Below are 27,011 nucleotides of genomic sequence, written 5' to 3' on the forward strand. Positions count from 1 at the left end.
ATGGCATTCGTCACCTTCTCAACCTTCCCAAATTTTTATTTTTTTTTCTTGAGAGATTTTCATATATGTCATATTTTAAAGACATAATTACATATATGTCCAAAGCATGCTTTAAAAGCATTGTATTTATGCATTAAAAACTTGCAGCTAAGGAATATATGTAATTATGTTTTTAAAATGGGATATATATGAAATTTTTTCTTTCTTCTTTTTCATTTAATTTAATCAAATATTTTTTCTTTCATAATTAAATTAAATATTATCTTCATTATTAATAATCATTATATTATTAAATAACAATATCAATATATATTTTAATATAACTAAAGATGATAATAATAATATAAGAATATATTATATGAAGGTACCTTTTGTATATACATGAAAATGTATGGTTTAAATTGGAAAGTGTGGTGCATCTTTTGTATATACATGAATTTTTGGTGCATTTTCTTCCATTCTTCCTTCTCGAGTTCTCGCTGCTCTTCTTCTCCAGCAGGTTCATTCCTTTTTTTATTTTTATTTTTAAGTTTTGAAGCTCAAAAAGGGCTGGACCCCACCTCCCACACACTCCCCTACAAGCTCAACGGTCGAAAATAACCCAACCCGCAGCTGGCTTTAATCCCGCTGAGTCCCAGCCCGTCTTCAAGCCGCCTTGATGGCGGCGGTGTACCCTCAGCGGGTTGCTCAACCCGTGATGCATGCCGCTCCCACTCCTCTCCCCCTTAGTTCTATACTTAGGGGGTGTTTGGTATGAGGGAATCATAGAGAATGTAAATGTAATAAAGAATGGAAATAGTGAGAAAGAGAATAAGTATTTAGAAAGATAATGAATTCCGTTGTTTGGTATCCACAGAGAATGAATATATATAAAAAATAAAATTTTAAATAATAATATATTTATTACATATAACATCTCTAAAAAAAAAAAATTTTTTTTTTTCATTCTCACTCATTCTCTACCATTTGTAGAGAATGAAATTGATTCCTCTTTCTCCTTTCTCATTCCCTTTCTTCGTCGCAAACAAACAAGGGAAGTCTTTCTCATTCCCTTTCTCCCCTTTCCATTCTATCATACCAAACACCCCTTTAGTCTATTTATTATTATCATTATTATTATTTAAGTAGACAGTAGATAAAATGCATTAATTATTATATCGAATGATATATGCTATTTGATAGTTTTACTTTTCCTTCTCATATAATAAAAATCTGAACTTGGTAAAAGAAATGCATTTTTAGTATACTGATAAATTAACGAAGTAATTAAAAAAATTTAGGCATATCTTACAAGTAATTGAAAGTTACCATATCTAATCTTCAATGGATAATGTTATTCCACGAGTATTCTCCAACGCAAAATCATTGAGAAGGTTTTATTAAATGTAATTTTAAAAGTTTCAGTTAAAATACATTAAATAATTATATACTTAATATAAATTTAGGAGTTTAATTAGCTTTTTGATAAGGAAGAAAAACTCGTTTAAATGAGAAAACCGACTTTGTGAGGATTATTGTTACCAAAATAATCTATATACCTGAGCACCACCAACAACTAGAACAATACCCGGTTGTTGACCGGGTTAGAACAATGAATTAACGAAAGTGCAAGTATCCCAATAAATTAACAAAAGTGAAAGTATGTTTAAAGTACTTGAAACATGTTCAAGTTCGTCTATAAAGATAGAGTGAATTAATAAAAGTGTAAATATCCAATTTTTATTAGAAAGGCGTAACATGAAACGTCGCAAAACCAGATATAAGATTGGTAGAAAAACAATGAACGAAAAGTATAAGCCCTGTAGTATTCAAAGATGAAGTTTAGTATAAATCGAGTATCGTAATAAAATAACCTTTTAACACTTATATATATATAAGTGTTATATATATATTTATTATAACACATTGAGGCTATCAATACTCGATCTAATCCAAAACTAACGCGAAAAAAACCGGGTTAGACTTGCATATTTTTGACTCTCTAACCCGCCAAGTTGATTATTTCGTGTCGGGTTGACCTTTCAAATTAAGAAGTCGACCCGTCAACCAAAAAATATTTTAAACTTATATAAACTTTTAATATGTCAACCCACCAACCCATAAGACCCAAGAATCCATTACATGTTTGACCTGAAATCAATCCGCCAACCTACAAACCCACCAAGCCATATGACATGTTGAAACTAAAATTAATCCACCAACCGATTTAACCCGACGCTCGATTATCCTGTGTCGATGGGATGGTTTCGGAATAACCATTTGAGAAAATTGGGTTGAAATTTCTATCCTAATTGTGATATCAGGTGGAGTTCAAGTTAGGTATTTTTAACCCGTCAATTCGAACCAGTTGACCCTAACACGACATCCTATGTATACTATATCCTTTATAAAAAAAAGTTTCTAACTTATTTTAAGCTTAATAAAAGTCTTATTGAAATAGAAAAGCTCATTATAACTTAAAAACGTATTTATAAATAACTTAACTAAATGTATAATTCTTTATATCTACAGAAATATGTAAATTATGTCATTTTAGATTTTATAAATATATAACTCAGGTAGTCTATAGACAATAATGGTTATGCAAACAACCCCCCCCCCCCCTAAATAACTCATCTTCTTACTTTCAATTATGAAAATTAAATAAAAGATGTTTTATAAAAGTAAATGGATTTTATATTATATTATAATAATAATAAAAAATTAAAAATAATAATAACAAAAATAGTAATAATAGTAACAACCACAACCTTAACAAAACTAATGCATATTGATCTACTTCCAAAACTAAAACAAAATAATCGTAAAATATTATACTGTAATCAAGAGCATTTAAAAAAAAAACACAAGAAAAATCGGTGATGCACTTTGATACATAACCAATATAAATTTTTTTAAAGAAGCAAAAATAAAATTTAACCATGAATTTATAATCTCGACTATTTTATGTGTTGATAGACAACCGACGGTAATTATAATCTCGAGTATTATATATTTGTTGAGTGTACATTTAGCCAGTTATGCATCTATGTTCTCAATATTTTAAGTTTTATATATTTTGTTAAAATACATCATGATGCATCTAGATTCAATTTATATATCAGCTCTAATGTTCTAATTATGGATTAACTGAAATACATATAAAAAATCGGATTATGCATTAGACATGCAAGTCATATGAAAGTAATTACCATGTATTATATAATTACCATGTTCTATCTATTTAATAGCTACTATAATTACGAAAGCATATATCAAATGAAATAAAAGAGTTACCATATTTAAAATAGTCAAACTTGACTTTTAGTTAAAAGGGCCTAAATTGATTTGCTTATGAATTTAGATGATTAAGATTAAAAGTTTCATTTATTTTTTAGATCAATACCCGGTCGGTGACCGGGTTACCAAGTAAACTTAAGAGACTTATATCTAACAATAAAGTTTATTATTACATCGAGCATAATGTTAAAATAAAGTCTTAAACCTTTTATATAACATATATAGAGTCGGTGTAATATATATATATATATTATGATTATAATACTCGACCTTACACAAAATTTAACTTGAAACCGATACGAAAAACTGGGTTAGGGTCGTAAGATCTGACTCGGTAATCCACCAATTTGATTTTTTTTTGTCGGGGTCGGTTGATCTTTTAGGTTATTAGGTCAACCCGTTAACCCAAAAATACAAAAAAATTATATAATATCTTTTGATAGGTCGACCCATGAATTTGTTTGATCCGATAACACACGCCCATTTGAATTGAAATCAACCAGTTAACCCGTCAACCATATTATAGAGCTTTTCTTAAAATAAAATTTGGGATAATTTTTCCCGCTTCTTTCTCTCGGTCACTTTTTTCTTTATTTTTTAAATTTATAATTTATCTTTTACTCTTTATCTTTTCTTATTAGATATATATATAACATACATATAATAAAATTATGTATTGTTTTGATGTAACTTATGGATATATATCATAGATGCATCTTCTTTTATTATTATTTTTATTATTTAATATTAAAGTTAATGTCTATTTTCATATAATATAAAAGTTTTAGCTATCAGTTATTTAATAATATTTTCTTTCTCTTAAAATAAAACCAATCGTATAATAAATATAGTTCCTTCGTACATCGTACGGGGTTGATAGATATCAAAAGTTAATGTTTAGTTCGTACATAAAATCTGCTTAAATTGAAAGTAATTACCATGCAGTATATAATTTTCATGGTTATGGTAAAAATACACAAGTCATTTTGAACGTAATTACTATGTACTCAGTATTAAATAGTTACTATAATTACAAACGTATATATTAAATATAATAAAGAGAGTTACCATATATATAATAGTCAAAGTTGACTTTTAGTTTATTAATTAATTAGTTACCATATCTGCAATCCTAATTTTAAAGGCTCAGATTATTTTGTTTATTAATTTCAATGGTCCAGATCAAAAGTTAAGTTTATTTTTTTCTCTCTGCTCTACCGGCAATATATATATATATATATAATGTCCAACTCAGCTACATGGTTTAAGTTGATTATTATGGGAAATGCTAAATACAGCCCTAAGGGCTGTATTTAATGTGCATAAAAAAATTTGTTTCTTTTATATTAAAAGTCCGCCCCCTGATTTTCATGGTAAATTTACAAATAATTTATGCACCTTAAACACAGCCCTAAGGGCTGTATTTAGCAAACCTTGAGGATTATTCTAACACAATAACCTCTAACTAACAAAGTTCATTTGCGCTCACTTTTTTATTATTTTGACTAATTGACCCTTACTAAATGAAACTGAGATATACTTAACAAGTATAAATATCATCATTTAAAATTTTTAAAGTTTTTCATTTTTAGCTATGACTTTAGTTATCTTCTATTATGTATTATATGATTTTATTTTATTTTTGAACAACGAATTGGTAAAATTAGTAGTTAGCATTTGAGACACTATAGTGACATACCATTAGACATTATGCGGAGCTCAAACAAAACATGTCTGAGATGAAACCCATGACTTTCGAAAACCCCCACAATAATTCACTCCTACAAATATGGGAAATGAGATTTGAATCTTAGTGAATTTTCCCAAGATCTAAAACCTTACCACTGGGTCACCAACCCATTGGTAATACTTAATAAAATTTATACCAATGGGAACAAATCTAAAACTCAATTAATTCATATAACTTTTATTTAGTATCGTATAATACAAACAAATGTATTTAAGGTTAAAATTGTAAAAAAAGCAAAGATTTTGAAAATTAAATCATGACACTTTTAATGGGACAAAAAGAGTATATCAATTACAACCGGAATAACCAACTCTCTTGTATCAAGTGGTTGAATTTTTTGCCTATGCAAACATAATTCGACCTGTATGCCCATCAAGACTGTAGGTCATTTTCTACCTTTGTTAAACTTAATAAAAGTCTTTCTATCTTACGTAGAGGTAAGACGGTATTGAGACCCAAAACCAATGAAAAACGACATTTGAAAGTTTTGAGCGGTTGCTACTATTACACACACACACACATATATATGCTAATCCTAATATCCGTACGAGAAATCTGAATATGCCTCTTACATGGTTTGAAATTATAATAAATTGTAGTTAAAGTAAGCTGATGATCGAAACTATTTTATAATAAACAGTAATGATAAATATAATATATGTTTAGTTAGAGTTTTGAATTTACCTTAAATTTTTACAATCACGTCAAAACCGAAACTTGTAAACATAGTGGATAACGACAAATAGCCTTGTGATTTTAGATCGTATACTCAAATTTTTGAAGTCTTCATGTTAATAACTTATTATTATAAGTAATATGAATTGAAAATTGAGAAAGAAAAAGAGACAATTTTATTAATAAAAAAATATCAATCAAATAAGATTATAATGTGTTTTGTATCTTTAAGCCAAAGTTAAAGTTTAATTCTAACTCTAATAAGGAATTTGAATCTATATACAATTAAAAAAGCTAATTTAATAAAATAAATAGATTAAAAGCACACGTGTTGATCAAAGATTACACCACGTGTCGTTTCAAGAACATCTCAATCCTGTTTTAGTTTATTGTTAGATATATATACTGAAATTAATCATTAAATATCGATGTCCTTTACTTCGAGTGAATAGGATCCATTGATTTTAGGTAGGGGTGAGTATGGTTCGATTAGGGTAGTTTTTGACTAAAACTGAAATTGAACCGTTATATTTCGATTTTTGAAAGCTAAAACCATTGGGTTTCGGTTTGGGTCTATCTCGGTTCGGTTTTTTGATTTTAGTCGGTTTTTAAGCACTTGTATGTTTGGGTCAACTTGAGCTTGAAAATTTTATAAGTTTATGCTATATGAATACGCTATAATTTCAACAAGTTTTCCAAACAATATTAGTAACAATAACATTACAACAATGACAACAAATCCATCAATATAAATTGTACATCAAATACTTATTTCAAACAAATTTTATATATAACTCTTTATATACGCGTTGTTTAATTATATAAAACGATATTATTGCATACACTTAAAAATGCAAATATATTAACATATTTACTAAAAAAGAGTAATGAAATAATATAAATATAAAATAAAATAAGCAATATATATTTTTGGTTCGGTTCGGTTTTTCATTAGAAACCAAAACCGAACCATAACTTTCGGATTTTAGAAAACCAAAACCAAAAACCATTGGTTTTTTCGGTTTTCAGTGCTTTTAGTTCAGATTTTTCTTTTTTTAATGTTTTTTTGGTTTTTGGTTCGGTTTTTGCTCACCCTTCTTTTTAAGGTATGGGTCATACGGTCTACATCTCAACTTTTCCATACGTTGTCAGAGACGGTATCAAAACATATAAACAATGTATCTGATATTGGGTGTTACCTATGTTAACTTAGTCATAGAGTTTTCTCTTATATATGGTGGGTTATTTTTTTCTAAAAATATGATCGGGTCAGCGTCAGCCAATGGTCTATCATTGATCTTAATTACTATTAAAAAAGATTATAAAAGGGGCCTGGTAACCCGACCAGTAATCTGGTATCTCGACCAGACTATTTGCAGCGATTATGATTGTAAATAGTAGTGTTTTGTTAATATCCAACTATTTGCAGTGATTACTGACAAGACCTCGCTATTACTTTGTCAGATTTACCATTATAGACAGGGGGCTCACACTATTTGCAGTGACTATCGCTGCAAATAGTAGTTGTGGTCGAGATATAAAAAACAATGAGAGCTGCGTTAATCATTGTTTGGAAAATTAATTATGGAGTTGATCTATTACACGGATGGTCTTTTGCAACTTTGATATGATCACGTGTAATTATTACAGTAAATATTAAGCTTTCATTAACTTGGAAACCTCTTGTTTTTTTATGGTGGCATTATGATGTGGCCAAATTTTTATGGTTTGTGTGTCAGGGACAAACAAGTGCTGCCATAAAGGCAGAGCATACCAGCAACACAGGCATTGCCTGTCAATAATACAGTCCACACCACACCATATCTCTCTCCCTCTGATCTCTATATCACAAACAAAAAAAATAAAAAGCCTCCCTTGCATAGATTCTACTGAAACACAAATAATTCCACTATACTTCTCTCTTGTGATCATCATAAAGTAAGGGGTAATGGAAATGGAAATGTTGAGTCCAGTAAAAAATGAGAGTAGTAATTCTAATAGGTTTGCCCCATTTACTTCAAGTCAATGGCAAGAGTTAGAACACCAAGCACTTGTTTACAAGTACATGATTTCAGGGATGCCAATCCCTCCTGATCTATTGTTCTCCATCAAAAGAAGCTTGGATTGTTCTACCAAACTCATCTTGCACAATCACTCCCCTCTTCAATCAAGTAAGCTTCTTCTATCTTTATATATATATATATATATATATCTGCTGCAATTTTTTTTATTCTTATTCTAGCAAATGAGCACTTTTATGCATTTTCACAAAAGAAATTATCCTTCATGGTAATATATAATATCTAGCCTAGCCTAGAAAATAATTGAAAAAAAAACTAGTTAAATTTGTTACAAAACTAGAAAATTTGACTTAATGTATAAACTTAAGTGTTAATCAAACAACTCAAAAGTCTGAAAACACGTTTAATTATTACTGTAATTTTATTTAAATTTACAGAGAGCACAATAACTTCCCATCTGGTAAAATAAAATTTCCCAAAAACTAGATACTGTTGTTTAATTTCATTGAAAAACTTTCATTAGTCATGCATAGATATAGCTAAAGCATATATAAGTTGGTTTAAACTAACATTGTATGTATGTAGTTGGATGGAACTGTTTTCAAATGGGATTTGGAAAGAAAATAGATCCAGAGCCAGGAAGGTGCAGAAGAACAGATGGTAAAAAATGGAGATGTTCAAAAGATGCTTATCTTGATTCCAAATACTGTGAAAGGCATATGCATAGAGGCCGAAATCGTTCAAGAAAGCCTGTGGAATCAAATAATTACGCCCCATCACCACCATTATCAATAAGCACTAATACTAGTACAACTAAATTCCATAATAATAATAATTATCCTTCATCAACTTCTTCTCATCATATCTTTGGATATCATGATAATCCACAACTATCATCATCATCATCTAGGCCTAATGGTGCCAATGTGATGTCATCTCATCAAGATGGCTTTATGTTGGAATCTAGCCCCTACTCAGAAAAAGAACACAGGTTTGTTTCTGTCAAAAAACTTTTCTATTATAAAATATATACTGATATCTAGTGTAGTCATGATTGTACACATGCATGCAGAAGCATGCACATGCTAGTCTGCAGTGGCTTATAAAATTGAATGATTCTTTCTCTGATAATACATGTACCAAGTTATGCTTTTAACAACTTGTACCTTTTTTTGCTGTTCAAAAATAAAGAATAAATACTTGGACTTTTTCCATGCTAAAACTGAATACTTACCATTTCAAGATGCAAAAGTTAAACTTGGTACTGTTATTAGGATGATTTGGGACTGTCTTTCAGTTTTCTTTGACTCTACTCTTTGAATATACAGGGTAGGGGTATTTCAGTCCCTTTGAAACCTTGTATTTTTTGTTTCCTTTTATCTAGTTTATTTCATTAATGTTAACTTGTTAAGTCCAAAATACTTATAATGATGATAATGCTTCTTGTCTTCTTGAATATTAAGAATTACATATGTTGCTTAAATAAAGGCTGACATGTCGATCAGTCAAAACGTCAAATCCTGTTTTAATTTATTGTTAGAGACCTAGACAATAATCTCAAACATTTAACGGATGTAAAAATACAATTCAACCACGACTCATGATGCACAGTGTGAAAAAATTTATATTGTGAAAATTTATAACTCATTGTTATATTTCGGACCAAATGAGTAACCACTGTTATGGTTTGGGCTTGTATATATATTTGTTTTGAATAGGAATACTGCTTCTTTCGTTTACCTGTTTATATGCACATTGGTACTGATAATTGTGCACATTGCTAGATGATTCAACCTGATTGTTTTTATGTTAGTTATAGTTATGGGATGAAAAAGGAAGTAGATGAACATCCATTTCTATCAGAAAGTTGTGGCAGCATCTCTGCTTCAAAACAGCGAAACTTCTCAGATTATCGAAATGACTATTCATATCTACAGCTTCAAAACACTCCGACACAACAACGGCAAAAACAGGATCAGGGACGATGTTATGATCAACTGGCTCTAAAATTCGAAAGGAAAGGTGAACCCCAGAAAGTAATGCACCATTTCTTTGATGAATCGCCACATAATGACAATGAAGACAATAACAAAGATTCTTCCACAACTCAGCTCTCAATCTCCAATCCTAGTTTTGCTCATGACTTCTTCCTGACCCATAAATGGTATTCAATTCGCCCTTTTTTCTTCATTTTAATTCCTTTATGGAATGATCAAATATTTTTATATTAATTTTGTTGCCTTAGAGTGTACTCAGGGTAGTTAAGTTCTAACTAATTCTTACTTCTGATGCAGATAAATGAGGTTTTCAATTCCGGATATTGATAAGTGGTAGTGGATCAATGTTGCTAATTACCTTTATAGAAGTGCATGAGGTAAGAATAACTGGGACGTGTTTTGAATTTTCGTGTTATTGTGGAAGGATGGTATTACAAATAATCACATGTTTTTGTTAGACTAATTGTACGTCTTTCTGATATCAATCGACTACATATGTTCTAACAAGAATACAAATATCTAGGAAGCAAACTATCTCTTGGAATCGGGTGGACTTTGCACCTTTGTTTCTATTCATTGAGCTACAATTATAGTCTGTTTGAAGCCTTTGAACAAGATTAAGTGTATGCTACTCGAACCAACTAGCACTCTAGCAGTGATATGATGCATTAGAAACGATTAATATTACGTCTCAAGTATATGATTAAGTATCATACTTCATTACTTCAATAACATAATAAGTAATGTACTTGAATATGATTTCTTTATATTAAAACATTGATTTTATAATAAATTTAGTAACTTAATACCTAAAGATAATTAGGGAATGGTTAAGTAGTGTTGCATACTCCATCTTAAGTGAAACTTGCAATTCTTACCTTTAATAGCTTTTTCCGAGAGTTTAAAGTCTGATCATGCGGCTTAACAACAGTATAAGGATCTAAAATCGATTAGCTGAAGGGTATGAAAGATTGGATGACAGAGATTGCCAGCAACAATAACACATTGGGCAAACTGAGACTCTGGAGCATGTTCAGTAAAAAAAGTAGTACACACAACTACACAAGCAGATAATTTTACTAGTTTGTGAATGAGACCAACTTTAAACCAATAGACACACATATTTTTCCAGAAACGTCGTAGAAAACCATAAGACATTCAGCGTAATAATGGTTCAAAGACAAGTCAATGATTTACATATATTTAATATCATAATAATATGTTGTTACCTACATTTTCCGCAAATTATCTAACCTTGCCTGTAAATCGCTGTCTATGCCACTATCATCGGTTGCATCTGCTTCAGCTTGTGGCGTCTTGTTCTTTGCAGCAGGGGTGGGGACGGAACCTGATGGCGCATTCATCAACTGCAAGTTCAAAAAATTCCATAAATACCGGTTCCAAGAGATATCATTAATATCCCATGGAAATTGCAACATTTAACAAAATGCTTTCAAGACCTTTTAGGCCTCAGTAATCTAAGTATCTAAGGAGTTGTCAAAATCATTAAGACGATACTTGTAGCTTCAATCCAAGGGAAGAAAAAACTGAAAATGAACAAGCAATCATAAAGAGTACCTCTTGATTTATGTTGATTCCAATCTCATCAAGGACCTGGCTCACCAGCTCTTCTGTTTGTTCCTCTGCATCTTCGTCTTCCAAAGCATCATCAATGGCATCACCCATAACCTCACCGACCATTTCCATCTTCTCGTTCTGTTTCTCAAATTCTCGCATTATTTTTTGCAAGGATGGCAGGTTCATCTGCTTGTTCATCTTCCCCATAGCCTTTGTGACCCCTCTCATCGCCTGGCCCATTGCTTGTGTTGACTTTAGTGTCTGATCCAAATAGATTTATGCTTAATCAGATGCATACAATAACTACGCTATATTTGTGCCATAAACACAAGGGAAAGAAATAACAAAAAAAGGTACCTGAATCCTAAGTGAGACACCCTGCAGTTGGGATTTAAGCTTGAAAAATTTCTCAATTTGATTCCGTGTTCTGATAAGATCTTTCGCCAGGATCCTAACAGCTCCCTGGATCAATTTTTAGTTATAAATCTAGTGAGAACAATGGTTGCCCATAAGAGAGCATAAACTCATACAACAAATTACTGGATTAATTACCATTTGGCCTTGTTTGGCATTTTTCTTAATCTCCACAATCAATTTCTTCTCTTGTGTCTGCAAACCTTGCCTTTCCCTTTCTATTTCTCTAATAGATCTATCAAGCATTCGCTTATTCTCCCGCAACAGCTCTGCATATAAACAAAAACCGAATATACTTTACTACAAAATCAACTTTCTATTTTTTACTAACCATACAAAAAATATCTTAAAATCTCCCAAAAGAATGTGTTGTTTTAAATTACTGAGGAATAAGAGTCAACGACAGATATATATGCCTGTTGTTGATACACCATCCTTGAAATTTCGTTTTATTGTTGTTGTGGAAGTGCATAAACAAGGCTAATATATTAACTTTGTCAATGTAGTCTTTCTAAGGAACGAGGCATAGTTGTGGCGGATTTTGGCCTAATAACCAAGTAAAAAAAAAGGGTAAGTGGGTGGCCACCCTCGGGGAGCCATGTAGCTATTGGTACCCAACGCATTTACCGCATATACGCATGCCCTGGTGAAAACCCCTGAAGACTTGGTTTGGGACGACATTCGAACCCGGGCCTCATAGCCCCCAAGCCCCCATTTTTAGGGGTACAATCTTATATATGTTCAACATGGGCTGGTTTTGCACCTAACATGCAAAATTGTATAACCATGCATCCATCCAATCTTATGGTTCCTCACTTCCTCATATTCATCTTACAATACTATTCCCACCTTCTAACACAATATTCTGTCAACTAACAAAAAATGTTACAAAATTTTTATGATCATCAATATCTATACAAACACTCTACAATCATCCACACCCATTATTCATAATCAGAATATATATATATATATATATGTATGTATGTATGTATAACTTTATATAATAAAAAGAAGATCAATAATATACAATACAAATAGTAAATATAAACTGAAAACCTGCTGGGGTCTTTTTCTTCCAAAAAAGAAAAGTACTCATTGTCATTACGAAATCAAGAACTTAGTAAACCCTTTAAAGGTTTTGGATCGTCCTCTTTGTTTTTGATTTGTAATTCGGGATAGTTGTGAAATAAAATATATTTGAAGTTTCCCTTATGCAGAATATATATCAACCCGGAGAAGGATAACTCCGAATTTAGCTCAAACTGTTGTTGCCAATTGGGTGGGCTTACGCAAGGACCATTCACCATTGGGCCTATAGTTTTATATCTCTCATTTATTATTGGATTGGGTTTTTATGCCAAGGCATGAGGTATTATTATAGAATATAGACTTGTCTTAATAAAATTCGTATAGTATTATTTACTACGAGTATAATAATAATAATATAATATAATTAGTACTAAATTTTAGATCCGTGCCCAACACTGGACATGTGTTTTATGATATTATCAATGTTAGATCTTCTTACATTTTTAAGTTATAAAAACTTATAATTTTTATATATGGCTAAAAATTTCACTCTTCCTACATACCGTCATTCTGTGATCTGACAATGGTGAAATTTCTTAATTTGCCGTTAAAAAAAAATCTATGTTTTCTTTACTTATCAATTTGTGTGTGTTTATTTGGTTATCTTAGTTTATTTAATTCTGTGTGGTTCAAGTACTTTTAATAAGTAGAAAAATTTCATAAATATAATACAAATTAAATAATTCAACGATATCTCAATCTCATGACAAGAGTGAAATTTTTTCAGTTAATTGAACGATTGTAAATTTAAAATTTTTTTCTCAAGTTGATGCTAAAAATAAATGTAAACTAAATATTCGGGGTTAAATAGTGTAAATTATTAATGGAAAACAAAAAAAATGTAAATTAATAAGACTTTTTCTACAAATTAATATAAATACTAATAAAAAAATATATTTTGATAATAGTTATTAGTATTTTTATTTTATAGTTAATCTAAATGATGACATAAGTGAAAGTTAATTTGATGAATTTGAACGATTTGATTGGTTAATAAGTCATTAGTTCAACTGTGTTATAGTATATATTAAGATTAAGAATAAGATTATTTACTAGGGGTGAGCAGGGGCGGTACTAAAGGGGGGGCAAGGGGGTCCAATGCCCCCCTCCAAATTTAAATTTTGTCATGTATTTTTAAATTTTTTTAAAATTTTTCATAGATTTAAAAAAAATTTATATAGGTTTTTGACATTTTGCCCCCTTTTAGATTTATTTTTCATAAGTTTTCTAAGTTTGCCCCCATTGGAATTTTTTTCCTGGTACCGCCTCTGGGGTGAGTATGGTGCGGTTTTTAGTTAAAACTAAACACCAAACCATTATTGTGGGTTTTTAAAGTTTCAAACCATTTGTTAATGGTTTATAACGGTTTGATTTTGGTTTTTTGTGGTGTTTACCCTTTTTTGTGGTTGGAGAAGCACCACTAAGAAAGGGTAAACACCGCTATAATGAACAAGTCTACTTTGCTGATTTAGAGAAAATAGGGTATACAATATATATATATACACACACATACACACACATACATATACGTATGAAAGGCTAGTGTACATTATTTTGAGCAATACGAAAGTAAATGGACTGTCCCATTATATACGTATGAAAGGCTAGGGTACAGTGTCTTGAGATATAATAGAAAAAGGGTAATTAAATGGAAACCCTTTGATCTCATATACCATTTGGTTCTCCCTAATCCCCCAGGCAGACTTAGGGATGACAACGGACCGAAAAAAACCCGTAATCCGCGGATACCCATCCGTCATGGACGGGTAATTTCAATAAATTTCATCCGTTGATACATAACGGGTATAAATATGTACCCGTTTGCGGATCGCGGACGGGTAATGGATATACCATATCCGTCATGGATGTATCCGTCCTGCGAACCCGTGATACACATTAGTAAGATCCGTGGATATATCCGTAGGATAACCCGTCAAACACATATACAATTTTTAGTTTTATATAAAAATTATATATATGATACATATTAGTAAATTTTAAAACTCAAAATATCAAATTGTTTACGTATTATGTTTAGAGTTTTATTCCAATATTAATGATTTATTCCTAATTTATAGCCCATTGATTATTTGTTTCCAATTTAAATAACATTATTACTTTAATTTCCGTTTAAAATTTTTAACATTCTATCATTATAATCTCTTTCTACCATTATCAAAATTTTAAGGTGATATAGAATCCGCGGATCTACCCGTGAACTTGTATAACCGCGGATGACGAACATGGATCATATATTTTCCCCGTTTGCGGATACCCGCAAATTGGCGGATCAAGAAAAACCCGCGGACATGGTAACAGGAAAGAGGTATCCGCACCTGTTACCTGCGGGTGCCCTCCCTAGGCAGGCTAGTCAAGTGATCCTTAACCACTTAATAATCCCCAAATTATCTTAAGTTTGTCTTTGCCAAGAGTCGAACCCAAGATCTCCCATACAAAGTGGCGGTTGGTGCTGGGTTATTACCCAATGGTTAGTATCTTGATATATATATATATATATAAATTAACTAATATCAAAATTTAATTTAATATTACTGATAATATATAATGCGGTTCGGTTTGGTTTTTTATATGCAACCGAAATCCGAATCATTAATTTGGTTTTTCTAAATATAAGAACCATAAAATTGGTTTTTCATTGTGGGGCGGTTTTGCAGTTTGGTTTTTTCGATTTTTGTGATTTTGCGGTTTATTGTTTGGTTTTGCTCACCCTTATTATTTACTATAATAATAATAACTTTACTTACCATTTTAACCCTTTCATCTACTATTATTATTATTATTATTATTATTATTATTATTCAATTCTATCATTTAATTGTTTAAAATATTTATATAGTACATATCTTTTCAAATATTTTCACCAACCCCACAATCACTACTATTATTACCACCACCACCACCACCAATAATCACGTCATCACAACGATGTTGTTGTTGCCATTATCGTCACTACCACCGGTCGACGTCAGCACTAGTCGGCGTCGTCATCATACTGCCGTTGCATCGCGTAAACATATGTTAATTTACATTTACATAAATGTAATGAATTTTCAGGAATTAAAGTATACTTTGTATCTATAAAAATGTTCGATCGGTTTAATATACTTACCTTAACAATCACATGTCATTCCAAGAAAGAAATCTATATTTTCAAGATAGCATGATTTAAAGGAATTTAATTATCTAGTAGATTTGATCCTTCCCTTACAAGGAATATCAAAAGTTCAAAATCCATTACATTTATGTCTTCTGAAATTTGAACTATTAGAGGATTGACCAAATAGAAAATATGTTAGCTTGCATAAAAAGTTTCAAAATCAATAGTAAACATTCCTAAAATAACATGTAATTTCAATCTACTACCGTTAATCTACCTTCCATATATGTGTCTAGCTAATAATAAAAATAGAAACAACGATCAATCCAACGTATTCTATAGTAAGATTGTATTCTATAGTAAGATTTACAAACTTGACCACCAAGATTTCTACTTAAGTTAATCTCTACACGACCATAATACCCTCACGTTGCGACGGAATTTTTGTTTTAGGAGTGACAATTTGTTATAAGGGTAGTTACGGTAATTTAGTGTTGTAGTGTACGGAGGACCATTTTGAGAACCATATATATAGTGTTGAGGTTTTTTGAAAGAAAAAAAAAGTATGCTTAATTTTTTTAAGACACACCATAAATAAAACTTCAAAATGCTTTATAAAGGGGTATAGATATATGTATCCTACATCCCTCTAAAGCTTTCACTTGCGAATTAATTAGTTATTCTTTTCGATATCGATATCCCGGCCATATATAAATCTCCCCATACGTACTATACGTCTATACATAATCGAATTTTCAATCCTAACAACTACCCGCACTTAAATTAATTTCTCTAATGGATTGCATGCTTTCGAACGAGATGACGATGTTCGAGATTCTTTCAAGAACATCGCTAAAGACTCTTGACGCAATACGATGTGCTAACAAAGAGTTGGATACCATCACATACAACTCGTATTTTCTCGAATTGTACAAGAAAAGAAATAACATTGTTTCTGGTTTTCTTGTACAAAACTTGAAAGGCTCTATTCGATATGTCAACCACTTTGTACCCTCGCCTCATTCTGAAACTATCGATCTACGAAAAGTCCTACCTCGTGATGCTCGTATTCTTGCAAGTTCAGAGCAAGGATTAATATTCATTGAGGGCAAAGATCATTTGAACCCTAACAAGGCTTTGTACCAAGTTTGCAAACCGGCTACCCGACAATCTTTGGAAGTACCAAATCCGAATTTAGACTATGTTACTCAAAAGGCCGCAATCGTGATCATGGGGCTGAAGCCGTTGCGTTTTAAAATCGTGAGATTATCTCAACCTTTACCAGGAAAAACAAAGTATTATTATGAAATATTCAACTCGAAAACAAAAGCATGGAGCCGCCCATATCCAATAACAAAGTTTACGGCGGGCGCGTTCCTTCTTGACGATGCACAAGAGCCCATCACCACGGGTGGTTCAATCAACATGCTACTAAACAACAACATAATACTGAAGTTTAATGTATATTCGGAGGAGTGGAAAGTCTTTTCATCTCCAATAATTCCAGCTCAAAAATATCAGGATTACACTTGCAAAAGGCTTGTAAAGTTTGAAGGGAAATTGGGGTTCACTTGCAAGTGACCAGATGGTTCTTTGAAGACGTGGGTTCGTGGCGCAAATCAATCATCATGGAAGAGTTTGTATGTGATCAGCAGCAAGAAACAAGGTATGGACCGGAAGTCACTTGTGGCGTTGTATGATTCGGACACAGGTGTTATGGTGGATAGCCATAATGGACTCGAGTTTTATAGGTTTAAGAGAGGTCTTAATACTAATAGGGTCGTGTTGAATGATCATCCAACTCGAATGTACGCCTTCCGATCAGATTTTGAGCCAATTGACGAGACCGATGATGCTTGGGTGTATAATTAATTAGAGGAATTAATTGATCATCGATCAAGTTCATTATCGACATATATCATTTTTTCTAGCTAGCTAGGGATGCATATATTATCAATTACTTTGAATGTTTATAACATTTGTTGAATTCGAATTTATGCGTAACATAAGTTACAAGTTGTTCAAGAATGAAACACGACTAGCTAGAGGGTTGACTTTCTAATTGTTGATACTAGTAAATTACGTATTTGTTTTAGTTAACTTGAATTTGTTTCGATAATTAATACGAGCAGTGTATTAATTAAATAGAAAATTTTAAATTTTAAGAATAATTAGTATATCTTCTTGTAATGTATTAATTGTATATACGAGTATCATATATAGTAAAGTAATAGTAATAATACGTTGACCACCTTAGGATAAAATTTTAGAACAATATACAAATTACCAACTTTCCATAATACAGCAACATATTTGTTCTCCATCCCGGCCATCATATCCACCATATATGAAAAAAAAATAAAATACGCATATGGATTCAACATTTACTTAATAGGTCGTCAAAAATTGGAAACTCTTCAATTCAAATCCCAAAGGATATATATATATGTCTTCTTTGAACTTGTTGTGGCAAAAGCAGGATTGATCAACACTTTGTTGAAATCCAGGTACCTCCGGATGGATCGATATGATGGATGCATTTTCTTAATTTGTTTTCTCGTTTATAAGTATTGTTTATGTATCCTTGCCCGGTTCTCTTCCCACCATAGTCTCGCATGAACTTCCCCAAATTTTTCTCGGCTGCATTTTAATTAATTCCGATAATATTGTTAACTAGCTAGCTACTACGTACTGATACAAGTGTAGGTAGGAATGAAGATATATGTACACTACACATAAAGCAATTATATATATATATATATATATATTCAAAGTTATGCGTACGAACCTGAATCTAACACGTCTGAGTTCCCTCAAGCCGCCTGGAAGCGCTTTAATAGTAATGTAGACGCCTGGCTCATCCTGCTCCACCCACTCATTCTCCATATCACTGACATTGCTGATGGATAGCTCTCCTGACCGATCGGCCTCTCTTGATGAGCTGGTCCTTATAGAGGCATCCATGGATGATGTTTCTGTTTTGGCTCCACTAATACTTGATACTTTTGGTGTTGCAGTACTGAGACCAGAAGAGTCCCGATTGGACTTGCCCACCGTTGAGCTTTGGTGGTCTAGTGAATCCGAGGATGAGTATCCCATTATCCCCATTGGACGGTATAAGGTTCGCGGCAGCCTTTCTTTACTCAATGGAGGTGTTATTGGACTGTCCCCAATACATTCAAATTTCAGATTACTCTGTTTACACAATAATTTAATATCTCATTATTGGCATGTCAAAGAATAGTTCCTATGAAATATGTGACTATATGCAGTATCATGCACACCTCATCTTCGGATCTTGGAGGCGTTGGAAGGGGAAACGCTTGTCGGTTTAACCTCTGGACATTGTAAAGCTCCATTACTTTGTCGTAATTCTCTTGCCACCATTTTTGAGCTTGCCATTTGTTAAACATCTCTCGACTACAAAACCAAAATAACCAAAAAAAATAAAAAACAAAAATCATAAGTTTTAAGACACGGGCTTAATTAGTTACTGAAAATAACTACTGTATTATGTTTGTTTTTATTGGAAGGGCTTGATGCTTTAGATTTAGAATACAACTATTTGGATAGACTGTTTGGAATCAATTCCAACTCACCATACAAGGGTGATAGTCTTAACTGGTCTGCCTGCGAGTGGATTCCCAACAAAAAGTCAAAAAGCCACCAATATGCGTCAGCCATGGCTCAAACCCGGAAAACCCCCATATTAATTAGTAGTTTAGTGTATATGTCAAAATGTATTCACGGCCTTTTTCTTCTCATGATTTTGAGTAAAATTGGCTAACCATTATGAGTTGTACAGTTTTATACTATATGTTTGTGGAGCACCATATAGCAAGTAGTGGTGCACTACCATAAGAGGTATCTTCACGAGTAAGGCTAGATTGGGCTAAAAGTCATGACTATCTCGATCTATGGATTGTATTAAAATTCAAAGCAAATTAGACTTGAAGCTTAGGCCAAATATATACTCGTATTATATTAGCTAATGATAATCACGTATTCCACTATAATAGAAAAACAAAAACCTAACCACTAATGTTGACCAAGAGGCACATTGTACCTTTGCTTTTTCTTTTGACAAAATTTAAAAATGAATTGATTTTGGATTTTACAGATCCATAATGGGACAGAGCACCTTTCATATTTAGTTCATAGTAGCCATGTATGCCTTGGTGGTTACATTTTTCTATATTACTATTATTGAAGGTAATCCTGTGAGTATATGAGTCAAAGAATAAATACGGAGTAGTTCTTAAATCATCACACTCGGCAAGCAATTCTATATACATGATGTTATAAATTTAAATAACTAAACAGATAGATATAGACCTGTGGTAAATGATACTATATAAAAGTAAAGCACTATCAATTGAGTGTGTTAGAAAAGCAATAAATCCATCATCTCATGATGGAAAAATGGGAAAGATTTGATGGTCAAAGCTCCACCACGAGTGAATCGATGTGAATTCAAGATAAAACATGATCAAAATTGAGAGACTCAGCTTTATATCCTGCGTTATTATATTGAATAACTTGTAACAATATTCATAATAGTAATTTGTCGAAAATATATATTCTATACACAACTTTTTATCTTCAGATAAATGTATGATCTACAGGTCACGTCTTTCATATCCATCCATCACGTATTATAAATATAATTTTCATAATAGTAATAAAATTAATCTAGTAATACTAATTACAATAGCATTTCTGACATTAATTAAGTTGTTAAAAATAGCCGATTCCATGACGTACAACATATATGGTCATCGAAATTCTGAGTCACGCGACACTAACTATCCATCCATCGATCAATTCGGGTTATAAATCAAGACTGAAGTTGGATCACTAATTCTCATGACTATTCTTGTCTAGTTTATAATTAAAGAGACATGTTTTTCATGGTGCCTAGTAACCTGACCACCTTTTTGGTAACCCGATTAGATTTTTTGCAGCAACCTAAAGAGGGGCCCCGCTTTTATTCTGCCATATTTACCATTATAGACATGGGGGTCCGCATTTTTTTTACTTTTTGCAGCGAGGATCACTGCAAAAAGTGATAGTGGTCTAGATATTAAAAAAGAATGGTTGGGATATGGGGGCTTTTCATTCTTGCCATAGTGACCATCACAAAAGAACAAAAGATATAAATGTAGGTGCGACAAAGTTTTTAAAAAGTTGATAGGAGACCATTCTCCGACAAGGCAACAGCATTCTTGTAAAAAAGCACACCAAGAAATACAAAAATTTAAACAGGGACCCAACTAGCTAAAGAACTACTAATGAGAGTAATAATAAGTAACTATAACAATTTTGGACTTTATTTTTTACATAAAAGCAAATTGGAGTGCTACTATTTTCTAGCGGGACCTTTGTTTACATGATGATGTTTCTAGTATATGATTGAGACAGTTTTAAGGATGCAATCCCATTTTGTTATTATGAACATGTAGTCAATTATAATTCAACATTATTACTAAAGGTTGTGTGAAATAAGACAAATTGAAAGAGAAAAAAAAAGTTGGATAACTGAAACTTCTTTGATTTATAATATTCAATTAAAACTTTAGATATCTTTTATTACTATAAGATTTGTAATAATAATGGCTAGATAAATCTTCATAGCTCATTGTTTATATGAGAAGCAAATTTCTGAATTTCTTTAGAAAAACAAATTAAGTATCTTAAATCTATAACTATTTATAATTTGTTTATCATGAAGAATTATAGAACAAATGAAGCTGATTTGAAACTAATTATATATATATATATATATAGAAAAGTGAGTATGAGGTTGTTATGCACCTAACTTAGTTGAAAAATTCCCCACATACTAATATTTTAATATTTTATATAAATGTTTGGTCCCCATGATTTTTATGGTTTAAAAAAAAAGATGTGAGGGGTTTTCCACCCAACTTAGGTGTCTAACAGCCTCATATCCCCTTCTCTTATATAATAATAATAATAATAATACGGAGTAGTAGTAGTAATAATAATAATAATAATAATAATAATAATAATAATAATAATAATAATAATAATAATAATAAAGCGGTAGAAGACTCGTGAAGTAAAGAAGAAACTAAAATGATTTTAAAAATCTAATGTATACATCATGTTTAATGGGGTACCACACATGTTAAATTTTGTAAGACCAACTAACATGAGTTATCAAAGTCTCCATTGGAAGTTTGGAACATGGGAGATAATAAACTTTGATGACTTTCTTTTATAATTGCAAAAGACTTTTTTTTTTTTTTTTTTGCATGGTGTGAACAATTTCAAAGAAAATAATGATTTTCATGATTGTGTCACCTACTACCAAAACCATCATTTGTGCATACAAGAATTAATTGTACAATTCCAAAAGGAAAAAGGAAACAAAATTAGCAACTAGGCAAAAGAAAATTCAAATTCAAGTCTTTTCAGGGTAAAAAGGTAACAAATTAAAAACTATGGCATGCCTACAAAAAACAGTAAAAAGATGCCAAAAAGAATCCTAAATACTTTCATAAACATTTTTCAGATTCAAAAGGGGAAAAAGACAACTTTTGTAGCTCATTTTAATAATACATGTTCAATATACATGAGTGTAAAACTATAAAATTAGGTAATTCACAGTAAAATTTACACCCCATAAGGTAATTTGTTAGGAACAGAAGCTGTTTTGACAGAGGAGATCAATTAAGCATATCCATCTACCCTATGACTCAATAGTTACTTCTTCATAAAAAGGAACTATTTATTACCATTGGCAAACTGGAGTCTGAACCTCTATGTACTTGTTAGCTCGTAATTCTAAATAGTAGCATTGATACTGCAGGACATCTACAGACTACAATCAAGATCATAACTTCCAATGGAAGGTCAGGTGTATTTTCCATTCTTGTACATAAAAACAAATATTTAAGGGCTTAAAACATTTTCAAAATTATGCTATTGTACAGAATTAACCCTTTTTCAAATATTCATGCATCAAATATAATGAACTTGCAAAACGTATCACTTGATGACTTGATGTATGGTATGTGCAATACGAAACTAATTTACTGGTTATATAAAGTTTTTTTTCTTTTATATCGATTAAATGACATATAACAGTAGCTTATTATGTGCAGATATTATCATATTAAACGAATATTTCAAATATTTGTCGTATACAAATAGAATAACATTGTAAGTGAATTTTTTTTTACACTTTTTATTTGGATGTTGGATGTATGCGACATGATATTTTACTCTTATTAGATGTATACGATCTAAACAAGATATGTAGCAGTCGTTTCTAACTATATGGGAAATAATGATAGATCCTTTTAAAAAAAAAGTGCCTATTATCCTCCTAATAACTTGATCATTACATGTGTATAAATCAAGGATAGTGATAATCTTACAACAAAATTTAGCCATATACAATGTATTGTTGTAGATGATTAAAAATTGTTGTAGGAATATCATTTTCCATAAATCAATGGATAAAATTAAGAAAGCGAATAAGTAGATAACACATGTCATGTTTTAAGGTTATTAGAAAGATTATTAGACTATTTTTTAAAAAGATTTAACATTTTCCTAACTTTTTGTTTTTTTTTTTTTTTTGAAAAGTAACATTTTCCTAACTATATTCATGTCCAAGATGATCCAAAGTGGTGTGAAAAGAATCAGATAGAAGTGCACACCAGGAAACCCATAAATCAAATCAAATAGAAAAATAACTATAACTAGTACTCGTATATAATACTATATACTCGTATAATCATGTAGAAATTGAATGTGATGCAAGCAAAGTATATATAGTGACAAAATAACTTCAATGTTACCTGAACCGGATTCGTTTAAGATCATTCCCGCCACGTGGCAAAGAAACAAAAGTAATAAGCACGCCGGGTTCCACCTGGGCAACCCATTCTTTAGGTTCATTTTCTTCTTCCAAAACAATCGGGTCGGGTCTCCTTCCACTAGCTGAAGCAGACAATGTACCTACCGATACGTCACCACTAATGCTCCCCATTGATATCCCTTTCAATCTTGCTTCCATTTCCTTGCCCCATACCCGACCCGAACTCGAGTTCTTGCTTCGGCTTCGTCCATATGACGACCACTTGAACCTGTCAGATGATGTCGATAAATCGGTTTCTTGGTGGTTGTTGCTTTTGTTTTGTAATTGTTGTTGTTGTTGGGGTGTCATCATCATAGTTGATCCTGTACATGGGTTGCAGCTAATTCTGTATGCTGATCCTGACGCTTTTAGCGCCATATCCTTGATCTATTTATTAATATATACATATTTACAAATTAATTAATTCGATCATATATATATATATATATATATTGTTAACTATATATGTTTCATATACAAAATAAAATTATACATTTGTTATACCTTCATATCATGCGTGAAAGTTCAAGGGGTAAATTTTAGGAGTATTATTAATTATTTTAATTGTAGAAAGTAATTGGAATCGGTGAATTTAAGATTTTCTAGAGAAGTTTTGGATTAAGAGTAACGGTTAAAAAAATTATATATATATATCATTTTTATGCTGAATAAAGCATAGTAATTAATGATCCAGTAGTAAATATGAAAATAAAAAATATGTTTCATATAAAACAAAACAAAATGACAATTTTACTCGAAATTCGTCGTCTTCCTCTGTCTGTCTACTTCTTTTAGCTAGGATGTACGTGGGGACAAAATTGTCAAAGGACGTAGTACAGTTAGTTGGTTAATTATGTATTCATCAATGCATTAAATTAATATAATTTGGTATTCCAAAATGATGGAGAGTCTAGAAGTACTTACTTGAGAAGTGAGTGTTTTGATGGCAGCTTGATGTTTATTATTGTTGGCTGGAGTATTGGCACGATTTGGTTCGTCGGTTTCATCGGGTTGTTTCGAACGAGCAATGCAGGTTAGCATTTTTTTGTTTATTTGGTCGAACTGAATTGAATTTTGTTAGATGATAATTGTCAATTGTATGAAAATTAATAGTAGAAGAGAAGGCCGGACTGAGGGAGGGAGAATTGAAGAAAAGAGAGAATGGAAGGAAAGGAAAGGAATGGGATTGATGAATTGAATTGATCGAAAGGAAGACAAAAAGAAATACTAATCATGTGTTGGGTGCTAAGGACAGGGACTTTTATTACGCCCCCCTTAATTCCGCTAACAACAGATTCCTTTCTCTCTCTTTCTCTCTTTTTTTTTTCAATTTAACGATAAATACATATATACTTTTGAGTTATGTTTAAGCCAAGAAAAAAAAAAATTAAAAAGCATTTTTTTATTACATAGCTACAAGAATTTTTTTTTTAAGAAAATCGTCAAAAATATATATAGAGTCAAATCTCTAATAAAAAAAGACAAAATTTTAAGACTACTCATATATTTTTTTTCCGTTTAAAGATGTGTTGTTTGCGAGATCAAATATTTTGAATGTATCGAATGAATTTTCATTATTTTAATAAGAAAAGAACATGTGTGATACAAAACGGTTTTCAAATTCTTAAATAACTTTTTCTTTATAAATATGTTTGCATATTGGATATCAATAATACATTCTTTTTCCCTCGATTTTTAGTAACAAAGCTTACTCCTAATCTATATAAACAAGTTAAGATTAAGAGTGACGTATCAAGCGGTTTTAATTTTAATTCTGATTATTATTTTTCTAACAAATAAGATTGAACTGATCAAGGATATTAACTCCTCGTAAATCTAACTCCCTTAATTAACTCTAACTCTCTTTAACTCTGCTTTTAACATAAGAAAATGCTAACTAAAACCTTAGAATAATCGTCTTCATGAAAAAGATTTTTATGATAAAAATACAGTTATTTTATGTAATATGGTTGTTTTTAGCAAGATTTTTTATTTTAAAACAGAAAACATTTGCTTATTTAGTTCATTAGTTGTCTTGATAAGAATACACTTGTCGGCGAATACTTCATCTTTCTAACTAAATTATTACTAAACTTAGAAATCAATATTATTGCCAAAAGAAATCGAAAGATACGTACTTCTTTAGCCCATTGACACTGCAATATGATTTTCATATATAGACCCTAATCTAAAAGTTATAAGATGGGCCACATTATAGTTGTATAATTAAGATTATCTAGTACTCATCTTAAATTTTAGTGAAATTAACTGATCCAAATTCATAATTGAAACCTTACTGATAAATCAAGTCTGACGAATATACTTCCACATGCTCCAATCTTCAAAATTGAACACATTGTAGAAAGGTTAAGTACGTTATATATGGACTATTTGTGTTAATGTCACAAGTTTTAAAGTTTGGGGTTTAGGGATGGGGATGATATCCCTCATAAATTAAATAGTGAAACTTAGTCTAATCAAAACTTAGTTAATGTAGAGTGGAGAAAAGGACCCTTTTAAAGCTCGATTCAATCAAATTTAACTCTTTCCTTTTCAGTAGAGATGTACAAATAATGCTTATTTTTAGGATTCCTTTTCAGGTAAAAGTACAACATGCTTAATATTTCAAAAAAAAAAAAAAAGAAAAAAGGATTAATTTCTATGTATTTCTTTATTTGCATGAAAACGAAAAAAAACATCTATCGAGTTATATAACGACATGTTAAGATCTTTGTGTGTGAGACTGAGGCGTATAACAATTTAAGATATTTCTCAACATACTATCATATACCTGTTCTTTACGAGAACATAACCCTTTATAAATATGTGGTAACTAACTTTATAAATATGATTTACTTTGATAGACGTGGTTTATAATAAGTTAAATCGTACGTACTAGTTTATAGTAGGGTTGGTAATTTGGGCACAACACGATCAGCGAGATGATATGAAATAAACGGGTTTGGGTTGAGGCTAAATGGGTTTATGACATAAATGGGTCAACACAACTAACACTATTAATACATAGGTAGGTTTTGATATTTTGTGTTCATTTCCGTATGGGACTATGGGTCATATTACTTCTTGTGTGTGAATCTAAAAGATGGAAAATCTCAATTAGTAATTTTTATACATAGTTTTATTGGCATAGTTACACCGGCCAGATGACCAAATAGTCAAATACTATTGAAGTATT

General features: G+C 31.2%; 4 protein-coding genes across 5 annotated transcripts; 2 read left to right on the plus strand and 2 right to left on the minus strand.

Annotated features, from left to right (window-relative positions):
• Positions 1-7,479: 7,479 nt before the first annotated feature.
• On the plus strand, positions 7,480-10,185 carry LOC122593366 (growth-regulating factor 6-like). 2 transcript variants are annotated; one of them, XM_043765762.1, is made up of 4 exons: positions 7,480-7,875; positions 8,311-8,716; positions 9,545-9,889; positions 10,020-10,185. In XM_043765762.1, coding segments are annotated over exons 1-4 (975 nt in total). In that variant the 5' UTR covers positions 7,480-7,652; the 3' UTR covers positions 10,021-10,185. The 2 variants fall into 2 exon arrangements, with proteins under 2 accessions (XP_043621697.1, XP_043621696.1); XM_043765761.1 differs by having other exon boundaries at positions 7,481-7,875; positions 9,539-9,889.
• A 707-nt stretch (positions 10,186-10,892) lies between these two features.
• LOC122594281 (vacuolar protein sorting-associated protein 2 homolog 1-like) lies at positions 10,893-12,886 on the minus strand. Its single transcript, XM_043766754.1, has 5 exons — positions 12,774-12,886; positions 11,853-11,983; positions 11,658-11,762; positions 11,301-11,561; positions 10,893-11,089 (listed from the first exon to the last, which is right to left on the minus strand). The coding sequence occupies exons 1-5, from the start codon at positions 12,817-12,819 to the stop codon at positions 10,952-10,954; spliced, it is 681 nt and encodes a 226-aa protein (XP_043622689.1). The 5' UTR covers positions 12,820-12,886; the 3' UTR covers positions 10,893-10,951.
• A 3,857-nt stretch (positions 12,887-16,743) lies between these two features.
• Positions 16,744-17,505, plus strand: LOC122592049. The gene has a single exon (XM_043764261.1). The coding sequence runs from the start codon at positions 16,744-16,746 to the stop codon at positions 17,503-17,505; it is 762 nt and encodes a 253-aa protein (XP_043620196.1).
• A 672-nt stretch (positions 17,506-18,177) lies between these two features.
• Positions 18,178-24,987, minus strand: LOC122593038 (protein Brevis radix-like 4). The gene is made up of 5 exons (XM_043765380.1): positions 24,740-24,987; positions 23,757-24,202; positions 19,209-19,344; positions 18,713-19,119; positions 18,178-18,564 (listed from the first exon to the last, which is right to left on the minus strand). Exons 1-5 carry the CDS (start codon positions 24,854-24,856, stop codon positions 18,486-18,488), a joined length of 1,185 nt encoding a protein of 394 aa, XP_043621315.1. The 5' UTR covers positions 24,857-24,987; the 3' UTR covers positions 18,178-18,485.
• Between the last annotated feature and the right edge of the window lie 2,024 nt (positions 24,988-27,011).

This window comes from Erigeron canadensis, chromosome 3, assembly GCF_010389155.1.
Source record: "Erigeron canadensis isolate Cc75 chromosome 3, C_canadensis_v1, whole genome shotgun sequence".
In the NCBI taxonomy this organism is placed as follows: Eukaryota; Viridiplantae; Streptophyta; class Magnoliopsida; order Asterales; family Asteraceae; genus Erigeron; species Erigeron canadensis.

Bases quoted from the DNA above. Each gene is read 5' to 3' on its own strand.
- LOC122593366 (XM_043765761.1), top strand. From the start codon at position 7,653: ATGGAAATGGAAATGTTGAGTCCAGTAAAAAATGAGAGTAGTAATTCT. The intron at 7,876-8,310 runs GTAAGCTTCTTC...GTATGTATGTAG, and splicing joins TCACTCCCCTCTTCAATCAA to TTGGATGGAACTGTTTTCAA. The intron at 8,717-9,538 runs GTTTGTTTCTGT...TTTTTATGTTAG, and splicing joins TACTCAGAAAAAGAACACAG to TTATAGTTATGGGATGAAAA.
- LOC122594281 (XM_043766754.1), bottom strand. From the start codon at position 12,819: ATGACAATGAGTACTTTTCTTTTTTGGAAGAAAAAGACCCCAGCAG. The intron at 11,763-11,852 runs GTAATTAATCCA...AAATTGATCCAG, and splicing joins ATGCCAAACAAGGCCAAATG to GGAGCTGTTAGGATCCTGGC. The intron at 11,090-11,300 runs GTACTCTTTATG...TTGAACTTGCAG, and splicing joins GAATCAACATAAATCAAGAG to TTGATGAATGCGCCATCAGG.
- LOC122592049 (XM_043764261.1), top strand. From the start codon at position 16,744: ATGACGATGTTCGAGATTCTTTCAAGAACATCGCTAAAGACTCTTGAC.
- LOC122593038 (XM_043765380.1), bottom strand. From the start codon at position 24,856: ATGCTAACCTGCATTGCTCGTTCGAAACAACCCGATGAAACCGACGAA. The intron at 24,203-24,739 runs GTAAGTACTTCT...ATTAATAAATAG, and splicing joins TCAAAACACTCACTTCTCAA to ATCAAGGATATGGCGCTAAA. The intron at 19,120-19,208 runs GTGTGCATGATA...TTGTGTAAACAG, and splicing joins CTCCAAGATCCGAAGATGAG to AGTAATCTGAAATTTGAATG.